We start from the raw sequence: 24125 nt of genomic DNA on the forward strand, positions 1-24125 counted from the left end.
AGAGAAGGACTTACACCCAGGATTGAACAGGAGAAGAACATGCTAATTCCTTTTGGCAAAGCTCCTTTATTGAAAACATGCTTCCCATTAAAACAAATTCATCTTTTCTAATTCTAACTTTCTCCATGTATTACAATATGGTCACAAAACATATAATACAAACGCCTAGAGAGATGTAAAAATGAGTTGCCTACAAAGATGTAAAAATGAGTTTCCCACCGAGGGCAACTAAGAGGAGTATTATGAACATGAGTAGGCTACGATATGATGAATATATATGTGTGTGTGTGTGTGTGTGTGTGTGTGTATCAATATATAACTTTATATATTCAAGAAATGGGAGTAAAAGATGTCACTGTGAAATTGTAGGATAGGAAAATAATATGACAGGAATGAGGAATTATAAATTGGACAGACAGAGGCTTCCATTTGTACCCTTGAAATGTTAGGAGAAAGAAATGTTCCCATGACTGTTAATGAGAATAGATTCCTTTTGCATCATTATGAAAAGAGAATGTTTGTTTAATTCTGATATTAGATTTTCTTTGGAATCATAGATCCAGTAGTTTTCTCAAACCACTGTAACTGCTGCTGTTATAGCTGCATTCACTGCTTCTGTCAGGAAAAGTATCAAATGCTCCTGTTACTCAAAGTTACTGTAACAGTTTCTGCTTAGGTTAGAGGTTCATTAGAAGAACTTCAAGTAACTACCATTTGTCTCTTTTAGGAAAAGGTTGTGACAAAACTAGATATTTTAACTTATTTTGTTTTTTTTAAGTGATACTTATAGAATGTGAGCAATCTCTGATTTATATTTTAACAGTAAGAGTTTCCAGTTCTTAAAATGTTCCTCTTATCAATAGATATATTTTGAAAATCTAATAACTAATAGATATCAAAGAAGAATGAACTTTGTACTCTGGTTGTTTGCTAAGCCAGGACATACCTTTAAATAAGTTTTTGCTGTAACATTTCAGTTCATTATTTGTAGTAATTTGGAATGCTTTATTATAGGTATAGTACAAAGTTGTGCTTACCAGCATTAAAACCATTGGTATGAGGCTACAGAGCCACTTCTTAAGAATAAAAGCATGTATTAAGCAGAGAGGCATTATGGTGCTGTGGAAAGAGATTGCTGCTAGAAGGAAGGGAACAATACAGTTTGTATCAGTGACTAGTAATACAGAAAACAAACAGCTTTGAAAATCTCAAGAACTCACATCCTAAGAAGATGAAATAGGCTTCCCACCTTTTGGTGGAGAGGTGCTGGAGTAGACATGCATATTTAGGCAGAGCCAATGAGGAAATTTGTTTTGTTGGACATTATAAGAGGGACTTTATTTTGGGAGTATGGTAAGGGTCACAGTTTCTGGGCAGTGATAGTGATGCAGAAAATATAGCAAAGGAAAGAAAGAGAAATCAGTGAAACTAAGGCAGCAAAGACATGTAGGTAGGAGACATTTAATTGGGAGATGGGAAGGCAAAAGTTCAAATCCAGGGCTTAGCATAGTGCCTAGCACATAGTAAGGACTTAATAAATGTTGATTGATTGATTTGGCATTTGGACACATCACTGTTCTCAGCTTCATTTCCCTCTTCCTAAAATAGGAACAACAGTTGGGATCTACATCCCAGGGCTACTGTGAAAATCATACAAGGTAACATTTGTAAAATACTTTGCAGAGTGCTACTACATAAATGATATCAGAATTCTTATTTGCCCCCAGATCACCCACCACCTGCCTTATTCTCTAGACCATACTTTGAGAGCCACTGATCTTAAACTTTTCCTAGGGGTCATGGCAGCCATTGTGTAACAGTTAGGACAAGGGACAAACTCTCAGTCTTGCTCTATTTTGTTTCTGATTTTTTAAAAATAAAAATGCTGCTGAAATAACTAGCAGACTTGGGTTTGAATCCCATCTCTGATGCTAACTGTGCAGCTTTACATGTGTCAACTTATTCTTTCGGCTTCAGTTTCCTTGTTTTCAAAATGGTGATAATAACACTTAAATTACTTACTCCACAGGACTGTATTGAAAAATACTTGGTAAACCTAAATAAATGCTAGCTAAATAAATGGGGGTTGTTGTTTATTATTCAGTTGCCTAGGTCCTATAATTAAGTTCATTGAGAAATTTCATTCTTTACTACATTAACATTGAACAAATCTAACCTTCCTTCCCAGCACAAACAAAATACATGATGGGAGCTTAATAATTGCTGATTGGATTGTATTAATAGGATTTACTGAAGTTTTTTGTCATGGCATTTTTAAAAAGTGCTTTTGGTTTCATTGGTAGGTGAATTTTACACTATGTATTATATATAGATTGAAATAATTACAGAAGTAATTTAAGTAGCATTAGTGAACATTTACTTTTAGTTATATGCTAACGGAAGGAAAAAGTAAGTATGCATTTATGTAATTTCTATTACATACCTGGCATTGTACTAATTTTTTAAAAAACATTTGATCCTTAAATCAGGTAGTTGCTATTACTATTCCAATTTTCATAGTTGAAGAAACTTAAGCAGACAGATATTAAGTGATTTGCCCTGGCACATATAACTAGTAAGCATCTGAGTCTATTCTATGAGCTGTCTCTAAGACATGCTAGTCATTTTCATTTGTCATATTATTTACTCATATTTTGAATGTGAATAACACTACAGGTTATTATTGTGGAATATGAGTACTCTGACTTATCAGAATATTCCAGCATTTGACTCATTTGATTACTCTTGATATTTACAGTATGACAGTATGCATGAACATGTGTGTATATGCACATATACAAATATATCACCTAGTTGGTGAAAGAGGGCTGAGTGTCAATTTCTCGACCAAGATTCTTATCCTTGGATGAGGATTAAGAGATCAAAACTTAAAATATTTTCTAAAATTAGTTGTACCTAAAATTAATTTTTGATTTTCAAAGATTTAAATATTAAATGGATAATGCTACCATTTATATTATGAAGATGACTGATCTGTAGCTTCTAGAATTTCAAGAAGAGTAAGCTAGCCTTTCATTATCAGGAGTTGAGGGTTGGTAGACTTGACTATCCAAAAAAAGGCAAAAGATCAGGGTAATATTCTGTAGTTTCATGAGTTCAAAACAGATTAGTAAGATCTTTAAGCATTTGGAAACTATGGCAATTTTTACTTTTTGAGTATTAAGAAATTTTAAGGCAATTTTTTGAGTAATTGTACCTACCCTTGAGGGTAATAACGTAGAATAACACTGTTTTTTATGTATTCTGAGAAAGTTAACAATGAGAACAAAGAAGCAAAGAAAAGCATTCTTGAAATAACTTCCTCTAAATTCATCAAATGGCCCAAATTTTTCTTAAATGTGCAGGATATCAAAGCATCGTTCTATAGAGCATCTTACAGTTCCATGAACTTAATGGTGTATTTTACCTTTTTCCTTTTTGAGGTAAAGAATATATAGATTGAACTATCAGTGAATCATGGAGCTAAACTGAACCTTAGCAATATAGGCTAACTAATTTTACATATGAGGAAATTGACTGCCAGAGAGATGAAGTATCCAAGGTTAAATCTATTAAGTAATGGAGTCAAGACTTCATGGGAGGTCTTTTGAGGCTAAATCTTGTGTTTTTTCCCTTTTATCACTGTCATTGAAGTTATTTTTTTAAAGTGTAATATAATGTGATTTTGTTATTAATTACATTTGATGTGATTGGCTATCACATTGCTCTCTTTATCCTTTATATAACCATAGTAAACTTCAGTATATCATCTAGGTATATCCTTTGCATTTTGTTAAATGTAGTATTTGTAGAATTATTGGATGCTTACCTATGAGGAAACCTAGGAAGTGAAATGATAAACTTGAATATAAGTAGCTTATAAATGCCAAAATTTGAATCTGAGTGCTAATGAACTTTATTCTTTATTAAGAACTTTATTTTGCTAATGATTGGCTTACTTAGGGAAGTTAAAGGAAGTATGCAGACCCACAGAGGTAGAAGATTTATGTAGTGAGGCAATACAGATTACAGAGCTAGAGATTTCCTGTACTCTCAGATTTCCTTTTCTGCTCATCCACATGTGTGAGTCTGATTTTTGAAAGCTTCATTTTGTAGGATTTGGCATCCTGGGAACTCTAGTTTATGTCCTAGGAAAATAAGCATCTTTATTAAAATCTATTTGTCTTGCCTTTCCATGAATCAAGTGGCCCTGGGCAAGGGCCGTACATAAATCAGCCTATAATGAGAATTGGTTTCAAGATCTGCTGACTCAGCTTTTATTTAGAGGAGCGCATCCATTGGAAACTCACATTACCGGAGTGACTAATATCTAGTAAAGGAGGCAGTCCTTGAATCCTTATTCTCTATTCTAATTAGACCCTAATTAGAATGGTCTGATTGTGATAGGAACATGCTACCCTCATTCCTTTTTCTGTTCTCATCAAGCAGCTGGTAGTGAAGTGGATTGAGAGCTGGGCATAAAGTCAGGAAGACTTGAGTTCAAATCCATTCTTGGACACTTATTAGCTGTGTAACCTTAGACTCGCCACTTAACCCCTGTTTGTCTCACTTCTCTCAACTCCAAAAGGAGGATAATAATGATTGCTGGCAGGGTTGTTATGAGGACCAAATGAGAAATTATTTGTAAAAAGTGATTAGAACAGTGCTTGGCATATAATAGGCACTTAAATAGTTTATTGATTGCTTGAAATACACACATCTTTATAAATATATTCCCCTTTCTTCTACTAGTATCTTGTAGTATAAGGTTCTCCTTTTCTCAAAATGTTCTTTCTTTCTCCCTCTGCCTATGGGAATTCTATTTATCATTTATGACTCATTGGAAGTTCTGCATCCTTCGTAAAATGTTTCCAGACCACTTTAGTCCTTAGAGTGTATTTGATAGGTCTCTCTTTGTTCAGAACTTCTAAGACTGCAAGCTCTATATTCTTTCCCTTCTTTTATGATACCTGTACAATAAATACTGGGCATCAGTTCCTTGATTAGATATATAGTCTTCATAATCATATTGTTCTTATTTAAAGCATTTCAATTTTTAGTATTTTAGGAATACTAAAAATGATAAATATGGGGATTCATTTATTACCATAAGTAAAAAAAAAATTTAACAAAAAAATTTGGGAGCATAGGGTGAAAAAAGAGAAATCATAGACTTATCTAGCCTTCGTGATTGGCTCTGGTTTCAGGGGACAGTTTGACCAGTCTCTGTTTAAACCTTGCATTTATATGTAATAGAGCCACACATTAGTAATTCATTCTATGGTAGTTTGGACGTTTGGGACTTTTTGCAGATTGTCTTGTGTGACACTAAGTTTGTGTTAAATAAAGCAACTGAGTCATAACTGAAATAACCACAGGAAAACTGTGCTTGAAATACATTGATATGATTTTCATTGCTTAAAATATAAAGGTTAGATTCTTTTGGTCTTGCCTTGGCATATTGCTAACTAAGGCTAATATACAGTTCATGTTTTCTGTTCTCCACCCCACTCTCCTTTCTGTTGGGTCATGGGATTTCTCTAAAATAAATCTGTAGAGTAAATGAAAGTGCTAACATATAAATATGACACTCAGTTATTAATTTAAATAAATAGAATTGTGAAATCTCTTAAAAGAAAAATTTGGACCTTCTAGAAAAATTTTCTATTGTAGCTTTATGTATTTGTCACTTGTGTATCATACATATTTTTCCTCCTGAGGCAATTGTAGTTAAGTGACTTGCTCAGGGTCACACAGGTAGGAAATGTTAAGTGTCTGAGGCTATATTTGAACTCAGGTCCTCCTGACTTTAGAGTTGGTGCCCTATCCACTGTGCCACCTAGCTGCCCCATCATATTTTTTCAGCAACTAAAAAATCAGATTTTAAAATTTAGAGAGTTAATTATTAAGTATGTAGAGGATATATTGTACAGTCTAGGCTTGTAAATTCATTTCAAGATATTCTATCCAGGGAAACAAGCTATACACACATAATTGTAATTAAAAATTGTAAGTCATGTGAGCCAGAGATGCCAAATATGAGAGCTACATAACTCCCCAATATGCTAGAATCAGAATAAAACACCAGAATAAAAAAATGGGTAAATTTTAGCAAAATAAAAATAAAATACAGTATACCTTAGTTAATGTTAAATTTATGGTTTTCTAAATAAGTAAGGCATCTCCTTTTATTTGAGTTTGACACCGTGGTTATAAGGCAAAAATTAAGAGTCAGATGAAACTGGTTAAAGGACAGAATAGTTTTCACTGAGAGGAGTCAGAGCTGACTTCATTGAAAAGGTGGTAACAGAGCTAAATATATAATAATGGATGGATACCACCAATGGCTGTATAACAAACATGCATGAATTAGGTATACTTTTAGCCCAGTTAGTAAAAACTCTGAAATTAAGCTTATTATTTTAGTTCCCTCTATTCTTAACCCTGGTTAGTCATTTTTACAAAAGCTTGTTAGTAGTCAAAAGGAATCACTGGTTGCCTGACTGCAGATAGATCAGTACCATTACTAGAAAAACAATTCAAAGCCCAGACTGTCCTGACAGTACTTAAGTAGTATAATCTCTATGGTCCTATAACTCTACAGTGCCTTGCACCTAAAATGTGCTTAATAAATGTTTTTTTTTTTTCAATTAGTGACAAGGTTTGAGAAATTTAGTTGTGCTGGTGGGTAGCAGAATTAAAATAGTGATGAAGGATATTGGAACTGATTAGCTCTAAGAACTCAAAAATCTATATATTAAAAGATGTCAACACTGATATTGTAATCACCAAAGAGCATGATGGTGAATGGAGTCAGGATGTTTGACATATTAAAATAGAAGTGATGATGAATATTAAAGTGGAATTATTCATCTGGCAATTGGATATGTCACACTAAAGCTTAGGAAGATCAGTGTTGTATTCATTTATTTGAGACTTAACAGCAGTAAATGTTATTTAGAGTTATACACATGGATGAGATAGTTGAAACCTTGAAAATGGATAGGACCAAATAATGCAAAAGTGTAAAGGAGGGGGGAAGAAATGACCAAAAAGTGAAGAATTGAAAGTTGGGAAGAGCTTGGACAAGGCAGTGTCTCTGAAGCCAAAGGAAAAGGCAGTTATAAGATCATCAGTGTCTGATGCTGTGAAGAAATTAAGGAGAATTAGGCTTTAGAGTTGGATATTGGATATGATAATTAAGAGGTTACAGGTTATCTTTAAGAGAGCAGTTTCAGCAGAGTGATAGGGGCAGAAGTAAATTACAAGGGAGCAATAGCAAGGAGAATTGAAAGATTGCTGGCAGATAGTACAGACTTCACATAAGGAAATGAGAGAAGTAGGACAATAACTCAAGGAGTAACAGGATTACAGTTCCCTTTCTCCCTCCCTCCCTCCCTCCCTTCCTTTTTCCCCCCCTTCCTCCCTTTCTTCCTCTCTCCCTCCTTTCCTCCGTTCCTTCCTCCTCCTTTTCTCTTTTCTTTCTTTTCTCTTTCATGCAGATTCAAATATGGAAAGAAACGTATACATAGTTACTCAGAAAGGCACAGTATATTGCCATTACAGGAATTAATGATCTAAAACTTATACATAGGGAGTACATGGGTCTCATTACAGGAAATGAATAGAATTGTTTGTGGAATTAAGTTAAGAATAGTAATTGCTCACACAGCTGTTTTTAAGTAGCAAATTGTGTTAGGTAATCAGCAAAAATCCACTAAAATGTACTTGATAGTTATGCAGAAACTGCTTTATTGGTACTGACTTATGATCCTAATGGGTACTATAAAAACAAACAAACAAAACTGAAAACCTTTTGTATGCACTTTTCACATTTATTCAGTACTGTATATTTGTGCCCCCAATGTGTAAATGTAGTTATAATGCATTTCTTCTTCCTTTCCTAACCACAAAATTCAGATATAATTGACTTGTCCAAGAACAGCAGCATGAACTTTATGAGTTAACAGTGCAATGAGGTGTGTTCTGATTGAAGGAAGGAGGAGGGTCTGGTTAATTGCTTCTCTGCTTGTTGTCTGTTCGCACTCTTTCCCTTCTACTACCCCCTACCTTAGAAAAGTAGATGATACTAACAATTGAAGTTCTGACTGAGTGTTTTGTTGTTTTGTTTTGTTTTCAGTTTTTGGCTTATACTTTTAAAAATGTGTGCATGTTAGTAACATATTTATGTTGTATCTCATTTGAGATTTCCGTAAATTAATGAAATCACAAATTCATTGTCTATCTTTGTATTTCTCATGAAAATTACCATGTTAGACTATTATAGTGTACAGTTTAAGGAAATGGTCTATATCAGCATCTATGCATGAGTATAGATATAGAGCAAGGACTATTTCCTTATTCACAAAATTAGAGTTGAACTAAATGTCTGATGTTCCTAGATCTAGGCATTATAATATAGTGAGGTTCTTAAAAGCAGACATTACCCTCCCCCCCTTTTTGTTTACTTCGTGATTCTCAAAGTTCCTCAAATACAGTGTCTTTAATAAATGCTTGTTGACTTGAAAATGAATTCTTAATAAGAGCAGCAGTTAGGGATGGTGATTTACAACACACACACACACACACACACACACACACACAGTGCTCTTAGATCATAGAATGACTTTTAGTTAAGATTGTATTTCCTTTGGGGAAGGGTTTGCATCTTGCAAATATTATTAATGTTATTGCTTATATTATTGCTTTTTAGGTGACTGATGGGCTTTTTGTAAATTGAGAGGTAGAGAAAACTGTTCACAACTCCATTATGAAATAATACCTGAATTTATACAGCACTTTCCTGGGCAAATGCTTCTATTTCCATGATATTTCTACTTTGCATAATGAGAAATAAAAGAGATTAATAGACTTCTTCTATGTCATAAAGAATTACCAATCCCCTTTCCAATATAGTCTGTAGTGCCCAAGCTCTTGAAGGAAAAAAAAAACAAACACAAAAACCAAAAAACAACAGTCAGCCATGTTCTGATTATCAGATCTGTAAGCAGAAATTTTCTAACTTTTTTTTCTTCCCCCATGTGGATTGGTGGTCTTCTAAAGCTTCCAGGAACTTATCGACTTGGCTTATTTCTATCTCTAGGGAAGGCTGTAGAGAACTGAAGACCTTTTGTCTGGGTTGGATGGCTTCCACGAAGCAGGCTGAATAAATTCCCAAGATGGCAAACCATTAGAGAAGAGTATCTAGGGATGGCAAATGCTTGAATGTTCTCTGGGGGTAGTTCAAGTCTCTTTCCGATCTTTAAATGATTGTACAATTTGTAAACCAGGAAGAAGTTGTGGGTTTCTGTGAACAGGTGGTCATATTGCAAAGCCTAACTGTTGAGCTTTTGTGATACAGGAAAATACAATATAAAATGATTGTAAGAGTAGTGGATATGATTGTCCATGTAGTTTTATTTTTCAATATTAATGTATAAGAAAACCATAAATCATAATTAAATCTCTGACATGTACCCATTGATCATAAGATGCATAAATATTCATAATTAATATCAGTCAGGAATTTTTTTTAAGTTCATATAAATATATTTGCCCAATTTCCTTTTCTGTAAAATAGAGTTAACAGAGGATTTTTATAAAGCCCATTGTATAGAACAATTTAAAAATCTTAAAAGGGCTAAATGATATTAACAACAAAAATAATTAACATTTACATAGTAGCTACTAAATACCACACACTGTGCTAGGAACTTTATAATTATTCTCTCATTTAGTCCTCATATTAATCTTGAGAGGTAGGTGCTATTCTTATTCCTGTTTCACTAATGAGGTTAAATGATTTGTCCAGGGTCACACAGCTAGCTAAGAGCCTGAGGATAGGTTTTGCCAACTTCAGGCTCATTACTCTAGTTATTGTACCTCCTAGCTGCCTGTATAAATATTAGCTATTATTATTGCTATATACAGAGAGTATAACCCTGAAATTAATGCAGTATTAGGCTACTGAAGTTTAAAGCTACACTGACTTTGGTAACACCTTGAGGAATGGATAAAAAGACAGTATGTTATAGTTGCTAGAAGGTGACCTTGGATCAGAAAGATCTCAGTTCAAGGCCAATTTCTTGGTTATTATCAAATCACTTAACTCCCCAATGCTTTAGGTAATTCTCTAAGACATAAACTTTTAGAGGAAGAACCTATCTCCTTGGTAGAGGGAGTTTCTCTATTAGCATTTCTCTGTATTGATAAAATCACAGAACCAGTTCAAAAAAAGGTATTTCTTCCTGCTTTCCCCACTTTCGATCAGCCTCCATCTCTAGGAACATGTTATTAATCCATCATGTTTAAATTTATGACTATGCTTATGAATATTTTCACACTTTCTCCATTAGATTCTGTGTACAAACTATTTTTCTTTTTGAATGACAATAACTAATAAATTTAAATTTATTGTGATTATCTAATTAAATTTTATAGGACCGTCCTTTAGTTTCTGAATACCTTGGTACAGTCTACTATATGGATTTATATGTCTTCTTGGTTTTGTCTGAAGTGGAAAGAGCCCTAGATTGGAGGCAGGAGCTTGTAGCTTTTAACTCTTTCTCTGATAATTACTAGCAGTATGACTTTGCACAAGTCATTTAAATTCTCTGAGCTCTATTTCCTCATCTATAAAAAGGAATAATCATCATATCTTCTTCTAGACTTGTTAGGAAAGCATTTTGTAACCCATCAGCACAGCAAGAAGTGCTTTACTGGGAAATGATCTCTTAGAATAAAGATAGTTCTTTGAGTGGACAGATCCCAATGCATCCATATTTTCCCATCTTGTATGACTCCTTTTCATGTTCTACCCATGTAGCCTCCCAAGAAATCCCAGCCACATTCATACAGGCCTATTACTAGGCCTTTCAGTGTTTCCCAAATACCAGTGAAATATGTGGTCCAGCTCCTTTTTTTGCACATTTTTTTGGTTATATATTTTTTATTTTTCTCAAGTATAAGTCCTTGTTGGTAAAATGCAGTGCCCTCCTTATGACTCTCTCTCTCACACACACACACACACACACACACACACACACACTCCTATCACCTTTAGAGTAACCTATAATTTAAATTCTTCAGAGCTTACAGTGTTGGGATATGTCATTCCTGAGAGAGTTTTGGTTTTTGTCAGGCAGAATTTTAAATTAATGAACAATTTGGTATTGTTGGAAGCATTAATTAATTTCCCAAATGCAGTCCAGTTTGTGTTCCTTCATTTTAAGTCTAGTCTTAGGTTATTGTTCACCTAACAATAACCTGCTTGTCTGGCATAGATGCACTATTGAATTAACTCGGTTATCCATTCAATTGCTTGTCACTATCTGGAGAAGAAATATTCATATTTCTCATGTGTGTGTATATTTCATTTTTTTCAATTTCTTTTATGCTTTGTTTTATTCCTTCCATAGATACAGTAATAAGTTATCTGATTTTTCTCTCTTCAAAATTCTTTTTGTACATCTTTTAGTTTCAAGTGATATTTCCACTTTTCATTTGTGCTTTTTGTGGTAGATGAGATGTTGATTCAAACCAAATTTCTGCCAAATAATTTTGCAGTTTTCCCAACTTTTCAAAGAAGGGAATTTTTTTCCCTCTTGTCCTTCCCATTCTCATACCTTTAAGAAAAAGATAAATCATTTGCTTTGGTTTGTTGCAAAGGGCATTATTCTTTATGGTGATTTAAACTTAGTGATTTCTTAGGTCATGTTCAGTTCTGGGATCCTGTAATACATATATAGAATATAAACTTAAATACTTTTTATAGAGATGAAGGGTAAAGGAAGAAAAAAGAAGTCACATTTGCATAATGTTTACCATGTGTCAAGTACCATACTAAGCACATTTACAAATATTATCTCATTACAATAAGAGGCAAGTCTATGGGTGGAATTTGCTAACATCTTCTTAATTGTCTTTTTAGGTGATCAGACTATTTTTTATTTTTAGCAATCTTTTGGCATCTTCCATGCTTTAGGGTGTATACTAAATTGATTTCCTCATTGTCACCTTCAGTACAATTTTATTGTTTATGGACTGTCATTGGCCTAACCGGTATTTCCAATCTTATTATCTTGATTGTCATTTTTATTCCCTCACATCACAATTTGTTAATTGGGTCTTCAAGTTTAAATGTGATGTTTTGATCTTCTTCAATAATAGAAATAGATTGTTAGAGAAATGTTTCCAAAAGTTCCATTTCTCAATTACTTTATTGTTCTTTCAGTTTCATCTATAACTAATTTTGTGGAACTCATACTAAATTTTCTGCAGATCTTTTTTCCTCCTGTACTTTTCTTCTTTGTTCTCTGTGGTGAGAATTGCTTGTAATCTTCCATCATCTATCATAACATTTCGCAAATTAACTTGTAAATAAAGTTTTGTCACTTTTGGTTCTCCCTTTGTCCAATCTAATGTTTGCTCACTGAGTTGGTTGGCTATTTTTTGTATACTTTTAGCCTCCTACTTGTGACAGTTATTTTATGTTGGTTAAATATCAATAATTAACAATTTAGTTAATATATTTTATTTATGCAATTTCCATTTTTTCCATTTGATCATTTAAAAAGGTGAAGGATCTTATTCTAAAGATCTTTTCCTTCATAAGTATTGATAAGGTAGAGAATAACCAGATAGGTAAGGGCTTAGAGATGATAGTTATATAAAGAGTGGTTGAAAGAACTGAGGATATTTAGTCTGGAAAAGAGAAAACTTCTTATAGTGGCTATGATTTAATGTAAGAGTTGCCTAGCAAATGTTAGGACAAAATTTAAGTCCTGGTTTCTTGATTCCCCAAACCTATACTCTTCCTAGTATATCTTGTGGTTTTTTTCTTATATGTAGCATGAAATGCAATATGTACTCTAATATATAGACTAAAACTGAATGGTATTTCATTGAAGGGACTGGAGATATTTGCCCTTAAGAACGAAATACATGTCAACATAATAGCTATTTTCAAAAATTCGAAGGACCATAACTTGGGAAAGAGATTAGACTTTTTATAATCCTAGATTGGGACTTGGAAGGGATTTTTGAATTTATCTTATCCAGCCTACTCATTAAATATACAAGGAAAATGAGGCTACAATGGAGACTGTGTTTTGCCCAACGTCATATAAGTAGTGAATGTAATAACTAGGATTCAAACACATTTCTCCTTGTATCCTAGAAGAAACAACTAGAAATTTTAGTGGGCAATTTCAAAGAGACCTATTTAGTTTTGATGTAAGGAAAAAAAATGTCAAAATTAGAGCTGCTATCTTTTGAAAGTGACAAATTCCATCCCATTTGAGGTCCTTGTGCAAAGACTGGATAACACTTGGTGAAATTGTAAAGACAATCTTTTTTCAGGTTTGAGCTGGAATAGATCTCGAAGGAGAAGGAAATGGCAAATTACTCTAATAGTTTTGCCAGGAAGACCCCAAATGAGGTCATGAAAAGTCAGATACAACTGAAAGGAACTGAACAACGTCTTTTCCAGCTCTGAGATTCCGTGATTTTTATTTGAAAGTGATTTGGAACTGGAAACTGAGTAGATGCTCATCAATTGGAGAATAGCTGAATAAATTGTGATATATGAATATTATGGAATATTATTGTTCGGTAAAAAATGACCAACAGGATGATTTCAGAAAGGCCTGGAGAAACTTATACGAACTGATGCTGAGTGAAACGAGCAGGGCCAGGAGATCATTATATACTTCAACAACAATACTATATGATGATCAATTCTGACGGACATGGCCATCTTCAGCAATGAGATGAACCAAATCAGTTCCAATGGAGTAGTAATGAACTGAACTAGCTACACCCAGCAAAAGAACTCTGGGAAATGACTAAGAACCATTACATTGAATTCCCAATCCCTATGTTTTTGCCTGCCTGCATTTTGGATTTCCTTCACAGGCTAATTGTACAATATTTCAGACTCTGATTCTTTTTGTACAGCAAAATAATGATTTGGATATGTATACTTATTGTGTATCTATATTTATTTATATTTTTATATATTTAATATATTTATACTTTAATATATTTAACATCTACTGGTTATCCTGCCATCTAGGAGAGGGGATAGGGAGAAGGAGGGGAAAAATTGGAACAAAACAAATTGCAAGTTTTGGCAATTGTCAGTGCTATAAAATTACCCATACATATAACTTGTAAATAAAAAGCTATTAAAAAAAAAAGAAAGTGATTTGGACATTTGCACTAATTAATCAGTAGTATAATTGTCAAGAAACGGGGTTTGAAGAATGGCCCTTTTTTGATGACCACTCAAAATTTTCTGTTGTTACAATATAGTTAATTTAATTTTTTGTTGTTGTTTTGGTCATAAAGCTCAGTAGTTGTCAAGGATAATGCTTTTTTTTCTCATTTTATTCATAAGAAAATATTGAGGCAACTAGATGGTGCAATTGATAGAGCATTGACCCTGAAGTCAGGAGGATCTGAGTTCAAATTTGACTTCAGACACTCAACACTTACTAGCTGTGTGACCCTGGACAAGTCACTTAACCCCCGTTACCATACCAAAAAAAAAAAATTGAAGGTTTGCTGGCATGTTGTTTCTTTAACTTCTTTAATTTCTTAGTAGAAAACCACAATTTTCAACATTTTCCAACATACTTCTATATACTTATCTTCATATTAAAAGTCTCTGTAGAATTTCTCTTCTTTTTCATCTAATGCAATTTATGTTGATACAAAATCTGCAATTACTTTCATAGTAAATTTTTTGCATAAATTTTTGGCTCCTAATCAGGAGCCTTGAGAAGCAAGATGGCAGCCTCCCATGATAGAATATTTTGTATTGCCTTTGGGTTCACAATGAAACCAACTCTGTCATTTCTTTATTTGCCTCTTTAAGCAAATCCTCTGCACCATCCTTCCATTTAACTGCAACTTTCTTCTGTCTTATTTATAATGTTTGAGTATGAATATGTTGGTATATATTGAAAGGTAAATGTGAGATAGCTTATATGGTTTTCTCCCACTAATGATAAGATAACTAAATATTCATAGAATGTTAGAGTCTAGAGATCATCTGGTCATATAATGATAAACCTATGTGTTTACATATAGCAGGTGGGGGGGGACTTATATCTGGTTCTACCCTCTCATTTTATAGATGAAGAAATTTAGAAAATTAAAGATACTTAACCAGGTTCTTACAGAGGCAAGAATAGTATCCAAGGTTCTTTGCTTGCAGGCTGATACTTTTATGCTTAAACCAGATTAGTAGTTAATCTGATATTTGCTATCTCATTATAGCTTTGTATTTTTAGGGCTAGTTTTCCAATTGAAATTTTATACCAGGCATTTCTGCCTGCAATTTGATAATTTTTTTTAACCAAATGTTACTTGGGTTTTTTCCTTTGTAGAGTGGGTTCCTAAGTTTTCAAAAGAATTGTTAATGAGTTCAAGGCTAACATAATCATCATGAATTCAAGGCTAACATAATAGTCTTCTCCACTCAGCTATGCTGTTTTCCTATAAAAATGTAACTTTGAAATATCCAAGCACATATATTAAAGAAGGCTATATGTAAATGGGTAGCTAGGTGTTACAGTGGATAGAATGCCTGACATCTTTCTGAGTTCAAATCTGGCCTCAGATACTATGCTGTTGTTTCTTCAGCTTCTCCATTTGTAAAATGAACTGGAAAAGGAAATGGCAAACCACTCATATTTTTGCCAGGAAACTTCCAAATGGGGTCTGGATGAGACAGACACAATTGAACAATAACAACATGTAAATACATTATGGGGTTTAGAGAAAGATATAAAGACTGCAAACACATTTCACTTTGTAACCTTTATTTGTTCAGTCACTTCATCTTAACCCTTTGATCTCCTCTGGCTTTTTATTGTTGGATGATGGTGGTGGTGGTGGTGGGTATCATTTCCTGTGCTTGTTGGCAAGTTTGTTATTTTCTAGCTACCTGCTTCAAAACTCTTGCTGGTAGCTTACAATGTTGGAATTGCCACCCTCCTTTCTGATTTCTTTAATGGGAATAACATTATAAGACTTGCTGACCATTTGTAGTCATTCTAAAGATTAAAAGAGAAAATATATTTGATGGCAAACTTATAAAGCCCTTTATTTTAGTAAATTGCAAAAGTGTTAAGCATTATTTTTATAGCCTTTTCCCACTCAGTAAAAATCAGTGAAGTTTACCTGAGAGTTAACCAGGTTTCACAAAAACACACATGGTTTTTAATGATAATGGAATTATTATTGGTGGTTTTTAATTCAACATAAAGTCTCCAGCATTTTAAAAGGCAAATCTCATATTACTGTGTCATTGTATCAGGATTTTTGACTCTCTCCAAATGCTATCTCAGGAACAAGAATCTTTCTCTGGTTTTTAAAGGCCAATGAAAAAAGACTTCATAATGTATTGGGATTCATTTCTCTCCTTGTTTAAATGTATTAGATTTTTCACACAAATGTTTTCTTTTTCTGCATTAGTGTCACTTTTTGGCAGGTCACTCAAAATTTGTTTTTCATGAATATAAAATACAAAATCTACAATCCAATTTTTTTTGTCTTCTCTGTTAAAGCCCATCAAAAGTTTAATGTTTTCTGAGTATTATCAAAATTCACAGTGAAACACAGGAAAAGAGCATAAGTAGCTTTTTTGAAATGTGTCTGAAATGTAAAAATATAATCAAAAGATTCTGTATTTAAGCCTCTTTATAGTTCTGTAATTGATAAGCTTTGAATTTTATCTTAAGGAATTGCCACAAACAAAATCAAATAAAGGAGTTGTAGAAGAGACATGTTCTCACAGCCTTGGTAATTGATATAACTATCTGCAATCAGATTTCTATGTTCAAATCATTTATTGATTCATTGTAAAGCAGATGGTAAATACAAAATGTGTATTATTTTTCTTTTATTTATGAAATTGTTGAAATTTGGTTTTGTAGAAATCTTTTAAATAAAATCCTATTTATTGTTGACTACCTGGAATAAAAATTTTCTTTTAAATACTTCTAAAGCCTATCTGGTTATGTAGGTAGCCCATCTATATAATTTTTTTTAAAATTTATGTCTATCTATGTAATTGTACATGAGATAATTTTGTTAATTCTAGGAATAAGTATGTCTTACGAAGTCAGGCAAAGAAGTTTGCTTCATTTAAATTTGCAAATAATAACTTTACCAAAAAATTCCCAATGTTGTATCTTTGCTATTTACTTGGAAAATCCCACAGGGATTATTGAGGATGTCAGTTCAAAGAGGGTTTTAAAAAGACAGTTGGTTATAAATAAAATTCATTATATAAGATCAATTTGTATACTGAAAATTTAGAGGAAAATATAAAATTTAAATGGTTATTCTGCCCTACTTAGAGAAGCAGGTACTTAAGAAATTTTATAAACAAAAAAATGGAAAAAGATGATTTTTCTTATTAGATTGGTTTTGATTTTACTTATAGAATTTCCTGTAAAATATTTTTCTATAGAATTTCTTCTAGAATAGGAGAAACATTAATTTGTCAGCCAGCTAAAATTTGGAAAATTCTTCTGCTTGGTAATTATTGAGAATTCCCTGATGTTTTAATCGAAATATCTCAAAGGACTAGTTTCATTAAAACTATCTAGTTACCATGAAGATTGTAGTGCACATCCATGGGAACAATAGTTCAAACATATCTTAAGCTGTTTTTTCCATTCCCATGAATCATTATATTATATGTTGAATATTTTCTTATGGATATGCTGGGTTTTTTTGTTTCATTATATCTTGACTGTCTATAAAGATTTCTGTCCTGCATGCATTATCATTTGTGTATGTTTACCTTTGTCTTCCGTCTGAATCTGTAGAAAGATTGTTATTACAATTATACTCATGCATTAGTAATGGTCATTGTTTTCAGCAGAAAGGAATCATTTGTCCTGAAAGATGACTCTTTGCTTTTGTCAGTGCCAGCCACCACTCTATATTCAGACTCTGGACCAGTTATAATAAAAGCACAGAGAGCTTAGCTGCAAAATACAGCCATTTTCATTCAGATCTTTGCCATTCTTTAGAGTCCCATGAGGCCTTTATCATGCTCCACAACATTAGGATTTAGTACTCTTTAGTTGATGATTCTATCACCTAATTAATGACCATTTTGTTTTATTAATCTTTGCCTTTCCCTCATGGCATCCAGGGAAATTGGGGTCACTTGACAAAAATAGGGCTTGTAATTTGACAAGATTGGTAGATCTTTTCCTAAAAATGTGACTAAGATATCATTATTAGTAGTATCTACCACCCAAACTAGGTTTCATCTTAAAAGCAAAATTCTTTAAAATACTGTGTGCCTTACTCTAAAGAGCTTCAATACCTAAAAATCCAAATTTATTTTTTAAATTCTTCATTCATTTCATCAATTCAGTTAAACATTTATTACATGGTTTATATGCAAAAACTTTGTGCTTTTAGAAAGTGAGTGATTCTTCCTTTATTCCTTCTGTGATATTGAAGATTTCAGAAGACTTCTCAGATCACCTGTCCACATAGTACATCAGTCTTTCCAACTGCTATTTCTCCTTCCTATTGGTTTATTTCATCTTAGGCTCTCATAGGTATGGTTTATGTTTTCTTTTACCTATAACTGTTCTCTTTCCATGATCCAGAACTCTAATTAATTATTCATCTTAGCCTTCTATCTTTCACTTCTTTTATTGTCTCATTTGACTTATTTTGTGTCCTTACCTTGACCTCCAGTCATTTCATTCCTCCCTGATCTTCCTTTGTACTATTTACTTTGTTAATCATTTCATTTATATACTTTTGCCCTTTAATCGCTTTGTCTTTCACTACTCATACCTTGCTAAACCCTGATCCTTAGGTGTCTCCTACAATCTACTGTTTATCCTGTTCACTTGCCACTATAAGAAATAAAATTTTACTTTGATTGACCATACTACAATCCCTATAAACTCCTCTCTATCATAGCAAAATTCTAGAAAAAAGCCATTTGTAGTCATTTTTCTTCCTTCCTGCCTTCCCATTTATTTCTTTGTTTTCTGTTTTAAAATTTTTTTTTTGAACTTAACACCCAATTTTTCTTCCAAAAGGATATAGTAGTAGTAGTAGTAGTAGTAGTAATGATAACAATAAATAGCTAGCACTTAATATTTCAATTTAGGGTTTGTAAAATGAATTTTATATGTTAATTTGATTCCTTCTATAAAATAGAAAACAAAACTGATGTTTTTTTTTTTTTAATCCCATTCATTTCTCAACCTCTCTAATCTGGTTTCTCATGCTACCAGTTGATCAAAATTTGGAATGTTGATGTATTTCCTTCCAAAAGCTATTTTTTATTGACTTTCTGACTCCTTTCAGCAATAGAAAAAATGTTGGTTTAACAAAATATGATGTGGTATCTTTTCAAATTCTTAGCTAAGAAGTTATTTAGGTAACTTTGCAACAGTGAAGAAGGCATGGGGGGAAAAGAATGGCCTTTTAATAGCATGAAGTAGCAGTTTTTGAAAGGCTTGCTTATTTTCTGGAATGCCTTAGAGACTGGGATAGTGCTTTGAAATTAGGAAAATATTGACTCTGGGAGGAAAAGGCTAATTAAGCAGACTTGATTTTTATGACATATTCATTTGGTTCCTAGTACACTTTTGCCAATTAATCCTAGAGTGAGATGCCCAACTATACAAGAAAGTCTCTTTATCTAAAGTAACAATCATCAAAAGAATAATTCACTCTACCATAGCATGAAATGCAGGGAAGAGAGTCTGGAAAGGAAACATTGCTTTATGCTAACAGCAAGAGATGGATGGTTGTCAGGACTGACCATATATATGTATTTGATTTTGGAATTTGAAATCTGAATCATGGAAGAAATCCTGGAAGCTTGGATAGACAGTTGAAATAAAAACAAGAGAGGAAAGGTTACTATGCAGATTCTGATCCGTTCCTGTTAAAGTTTTCTTTTGTCCAACTAATATGGCAATTTAGCAGTATTTACCATTTAAGAGAAAAACAAATAGGGAGATATGTTTAAATAATATATAATGTAAAATATAATTTTAAAGCACTTTTATGGCATTGCTTACCCAATAGTTATTGTGATTTATGTAATCTTTATTTATTGTGTGTGTGTGTGTGTGTGTGTGTGTGTGTGTGTGTGTGTATTTCCTTGACCCTTTGATGTCATCATTACCCTCAACTGAACCATTACTTTTCTTGACCAGATGGGAGCCAATTGTATTGAGTTGAGAACTTCTAGTTCACCAAAAGTCTAGTAATTGCTTTGGTTTTTTTTATCTAGATGACTTTAGTTTGGAGCAGGGTCAATAGGACAGCTATCCATATTGGTGGTTTCAGAGAACCTTGGACCAAGCTAGGTTCTGAGGATTACAAATAGTAATTTGCAATAGTAATAGAGAGTTTATGTCATTCTATGGCTGACCTAGAGTTCTTGATTCTCCCAATTAATCTGGTTTCTATAAGATTTGGATATAAATGACTTCCTCATATGTTGTTTCAAACTCATGTGCTAAGAATAATTGGCAATTCTGTTGTTAAGGCATTAATTTGGTGACTTCTTTTCTATTTGTGCTGTGTGCTTGGCATATTGCAAGTATAGAAAATTAATCTGTTTGAGTGTGAATTCTGATTTATTTACCTTATTTTTGTTTTGTTTTTTCCCTTTAGGTATGGATGAACGTGGAGGTACAACATCTTGGGGAACGAGTGGTCAACCAAGCCCCTCCTATGACTCATCTAGAGTAAGTTTTTTTTTTTTTTGCCTCCTTCATTTAAAAAAAATATGAATAGTTGATTAAAAGTTTAAGAGAAAGGTTGATAAAGACTAATAAGCTCTTTAAGGAAGATTTCTCAAATTTTATAGTTTTCTAGTAACATACAATATCCCAATTTTAAAGGAAATATATTGGGATTATTTTATTATAAGATAGAAGGCCAGAATGAAAGAGATTATCTAGTCCAACCGCTTTATTTATTATTTATTTATTTATTGCCAAAATAATTTATTTTATTTATTTATTATATGAGTGGAAAATGAGGCTTAGAGAATTTAAAGACTTGCCCAAGAGTTGAAAGAAACAGGGATGTGTGATAAGAGTTACTTTGTACTTTTCCCTAAATGATAGAAATTTAAGCATTCTGCTGTTTTCTGCATAAACAAAAAATTTTTAAAGCTTTGAAGCTTTGCTACTCATTTTCAAGCCACATTCAATTTGTATTTAAATACTTTGTAATGAATTGGAAGTGTCATTTTAACATCTAAAAACTTATATATAGAAACTCTTACAGATTACTTCCATTCTTCTTGGAAGTCCCCACTTGGAGCTTTGGATAATGTTGCAAATAGAAAGAATGGTTTTCTTATTGGGATTTGAATGTTATGTTTTAATAGAGGGGGAAAAGAGTTATCAGAATTGATTTGCAAAAATTATGTTATCTTAAATGTTTGTCACTTATTGATAAAATTAATTTATAGTAATCAAAATAGTATTATAGCAGCCTGAAAGAATTAATTCACCACTCTATCCCCTAGTACCAATGTTAATTGTGTGAAAACCCCTGAGGGAACTAGGTTCAATATAATATCAAATGGTAGATATGTCTAGGAAGTTTTACCTTGAAATGTGGACATGGGCCTAAAAGACACTATTTTTTCAATTGTAGTTTAGTGATGAGGTAAGCAATTTTTGTTTGTAACATGTTTTAAAATGTTGTAACATTTTGTTGAGTGCCTTTTATAGTTTATTGCTAAGTAATTTAATTCAGTGTCAAACTACTATATTTATTTTAAAATATATAGAAATTCAAATTAATTTCTAACTTTTCTCCTACTCCGAGATATATTATTATATATGACTTTGTATGTCATAGTTATTTGGAAAAGCAACATATTCTAGTTATTCTAGAACCTTGATCACATAGAATTCATCCTTTATCCAATTATTTCTAGTTTAATATATTTTAAAAATTCACTTTATTTAAATTTTAAAAATCTGGAAATTTTTATATCAATATATGATACTTTTAAGCTTAATATAATCAGAATACAGATTTTATAAACAATTCCAATGATATATAATACATTTATACAATTATACTATTATAATACTCTTAGATTTAAAATATGTCTCTATATCTGTGAAAAATCATAGAATCATAGATCAAGCGAACAAGCAATAAGGTGAAAGTACTATGCTTTGATCCATAGTCAGTCTAAATTTCCTGTTTTTCCAGAGGAAAACTTCCTATGACCTCTCCTATGTCTACCTCTATGTCTTCAAAATTTTTAGAAATTTTATATATCCAAGTTAGAGTCATGTCTTGAAGTGCCCAGAGGAAGCATTCGTTAAGTGATTACAGTATACACAACCTATAACGCATAAAGGGAAATTCTAAAGGTGGAAAGAAAGGTTCCAGTCCTAAAAGAATTTCTGGTTTCATTAAATTTACTCCTACCTTCAGGATCTGATAGAACGTAAAATAATATTGAGTAATATTCTCACTGTATAGAAGAAGATGATGCTTAAAGAGTTAAAATGAAAATTTTAATGTCATACATTTGTTTGTGGCAGAGCTGGGAATACATTTCCACGGTCATTTGACTCCTAGTTCAGTTCTCTTTCTATGATAGCATAACTTTCTTGCCTATCCCTAAAGACATTGTGACTGAAACATAGTTTCCTATTTTGATTAAAAACAGGATAAATTATGATTTTTGCTGCTTGATTCATGCAAGAATCTCTATACTTTGCTTTACATCTCCTGTCAGGTTTTTAGTGGTTAGCATTTATGTCACACTTTAAAGTTTGAAAAGCACTTTGAATGAGGGGAAGGGAATAAGCACTTATTAAGCACCTGCTATGTGGCAGATATTGTGCTAAGAGCTTTATGGTTATTTGATCAGATTTAATCCTCACAATTCTGTGAGGTAGGTACTCTGATTATCCCCTTTTTGCAAACTAGGAAACAGACTGAGAAATTAAATAAGTTGTGAGTTACATTAACCTAGTCCTTGATTCTAAACTTAGTGTTTTGGACTGTGCACCATCTATATGTAAATAAGTTTAGTTGGAAAAGGAATAGTGGAATGAAGACAACATTTCTTGGTCTTCTCAGAGAATCCTTTGAGCAGAATATACTTTTAAAAATTTGCTAATTGGGGGAGAGGGGAGAAAAAGATCAAAAAGTTGCTATGTATGTTAAAAAGCAAAGATGTGGTAGTAGGGAGATTTCCTTGTTTTTTTGATTGAGATTAAATATCATTATTCTAAGAAGACTAAATGTAGTTAGGTAATGGAATAAATAAGTTTGGAAAAGCGATAAACTACAGCATTTCCATCTTCCCTTTTGAAGAATGATTTGGCTATAGAATCACTTTCATGAATCTTACTACAGGTAGGGTTTTTTGATAGAGCAACAATTATCAACCACTGTATAGGGATTTGGGTTACTGCTCTTGCTAATATTCTGCCTTGGAAATAATAATTTGATGTTGATATATCAGTTTGTTTGTACCAGTTTAAGATTTACAAATTTACAAATCTTTTATATGTTATTAATTTGATTATTGTTCTGTTCATTTCCTTTGTGTCTGACTCTGTGAGCCTATTGGGAATTTTCTTGGTAAAGATATTAGAATGGATTTATTATTTCCTTCTCCAGCTCATTTTATAGGTGAGGAAATTGAGACAAACAGGCTAAAGTGACTTGTCCAGGATCACACAATTAGTACATGTCTGAGGCAAGATTTGAATTCTAGAAAATCTTTCTGATTTTCAGGCCTGGCATTCTATCTACTGTGCCACTTAACTGCTCTTTCATTATGCTGTTTGTCGGTTAAAAAAAATAAATCTTGGGTTCTTTTTGGATTGTAGGAATATAATTCATATATAAAAGAAATTCTGTAATGACCCTGATTTTCTATAAAGTTTGACCTTTATTGAAATTAATATTCTACTACTGTGTTATTCTCTTTCAAAAATAAAATTCAAGTTTAGATTTGTCCTATACCTGAAAAATTAAAGGGCAACAATTTCCACCAATATGGAATGATATAGAGGGAGTAATTTATTCTAACAATTGTCTTCATGAAGAATTCTCTGATCCACAAC

General features: G+C 32.6%; 1 protein-coding gene across 3 annotated transcripts in view; it reads left to right on the plus strand.

Annotated features, from left to right (window-relative positions):
- Positions 1-24125, plus strand: part of TCF12 (transcription factor 12) — a 407755-nt gene that overhangs the window by 151505 nt on the left and 232125 nt on the right. For all 3 annotated transcript variants that reach the window (XM_051980716.1, XM_051980717.1, XM_051980718.1), the window contains exon 4: positions 20683-20756. In XM_051980716.1, the coding sequence (XP_051836676.1) occupies positions 20683-20756 (74 nt within the window). The remainder of the gene's footprint in view (positions 1-20682; positions 20757-24125) is intronic.

Source organism: Antechinus flavipes, chromosome 2, assembly GCF_016432865.1.
Source record: "Antechinus flavipes isolate AdamAnt ecotype Samford, QLD, Australia chromosome 2, AdamAnt_v2, whole genome shotgun sequence".
Taxonomy (NCBI): Eukaryota; Metazoa; Chordata; class Mammalia; order Dasyuromorphia; family Dasyuridae; genus Antechinus; species Antechinus flavipes.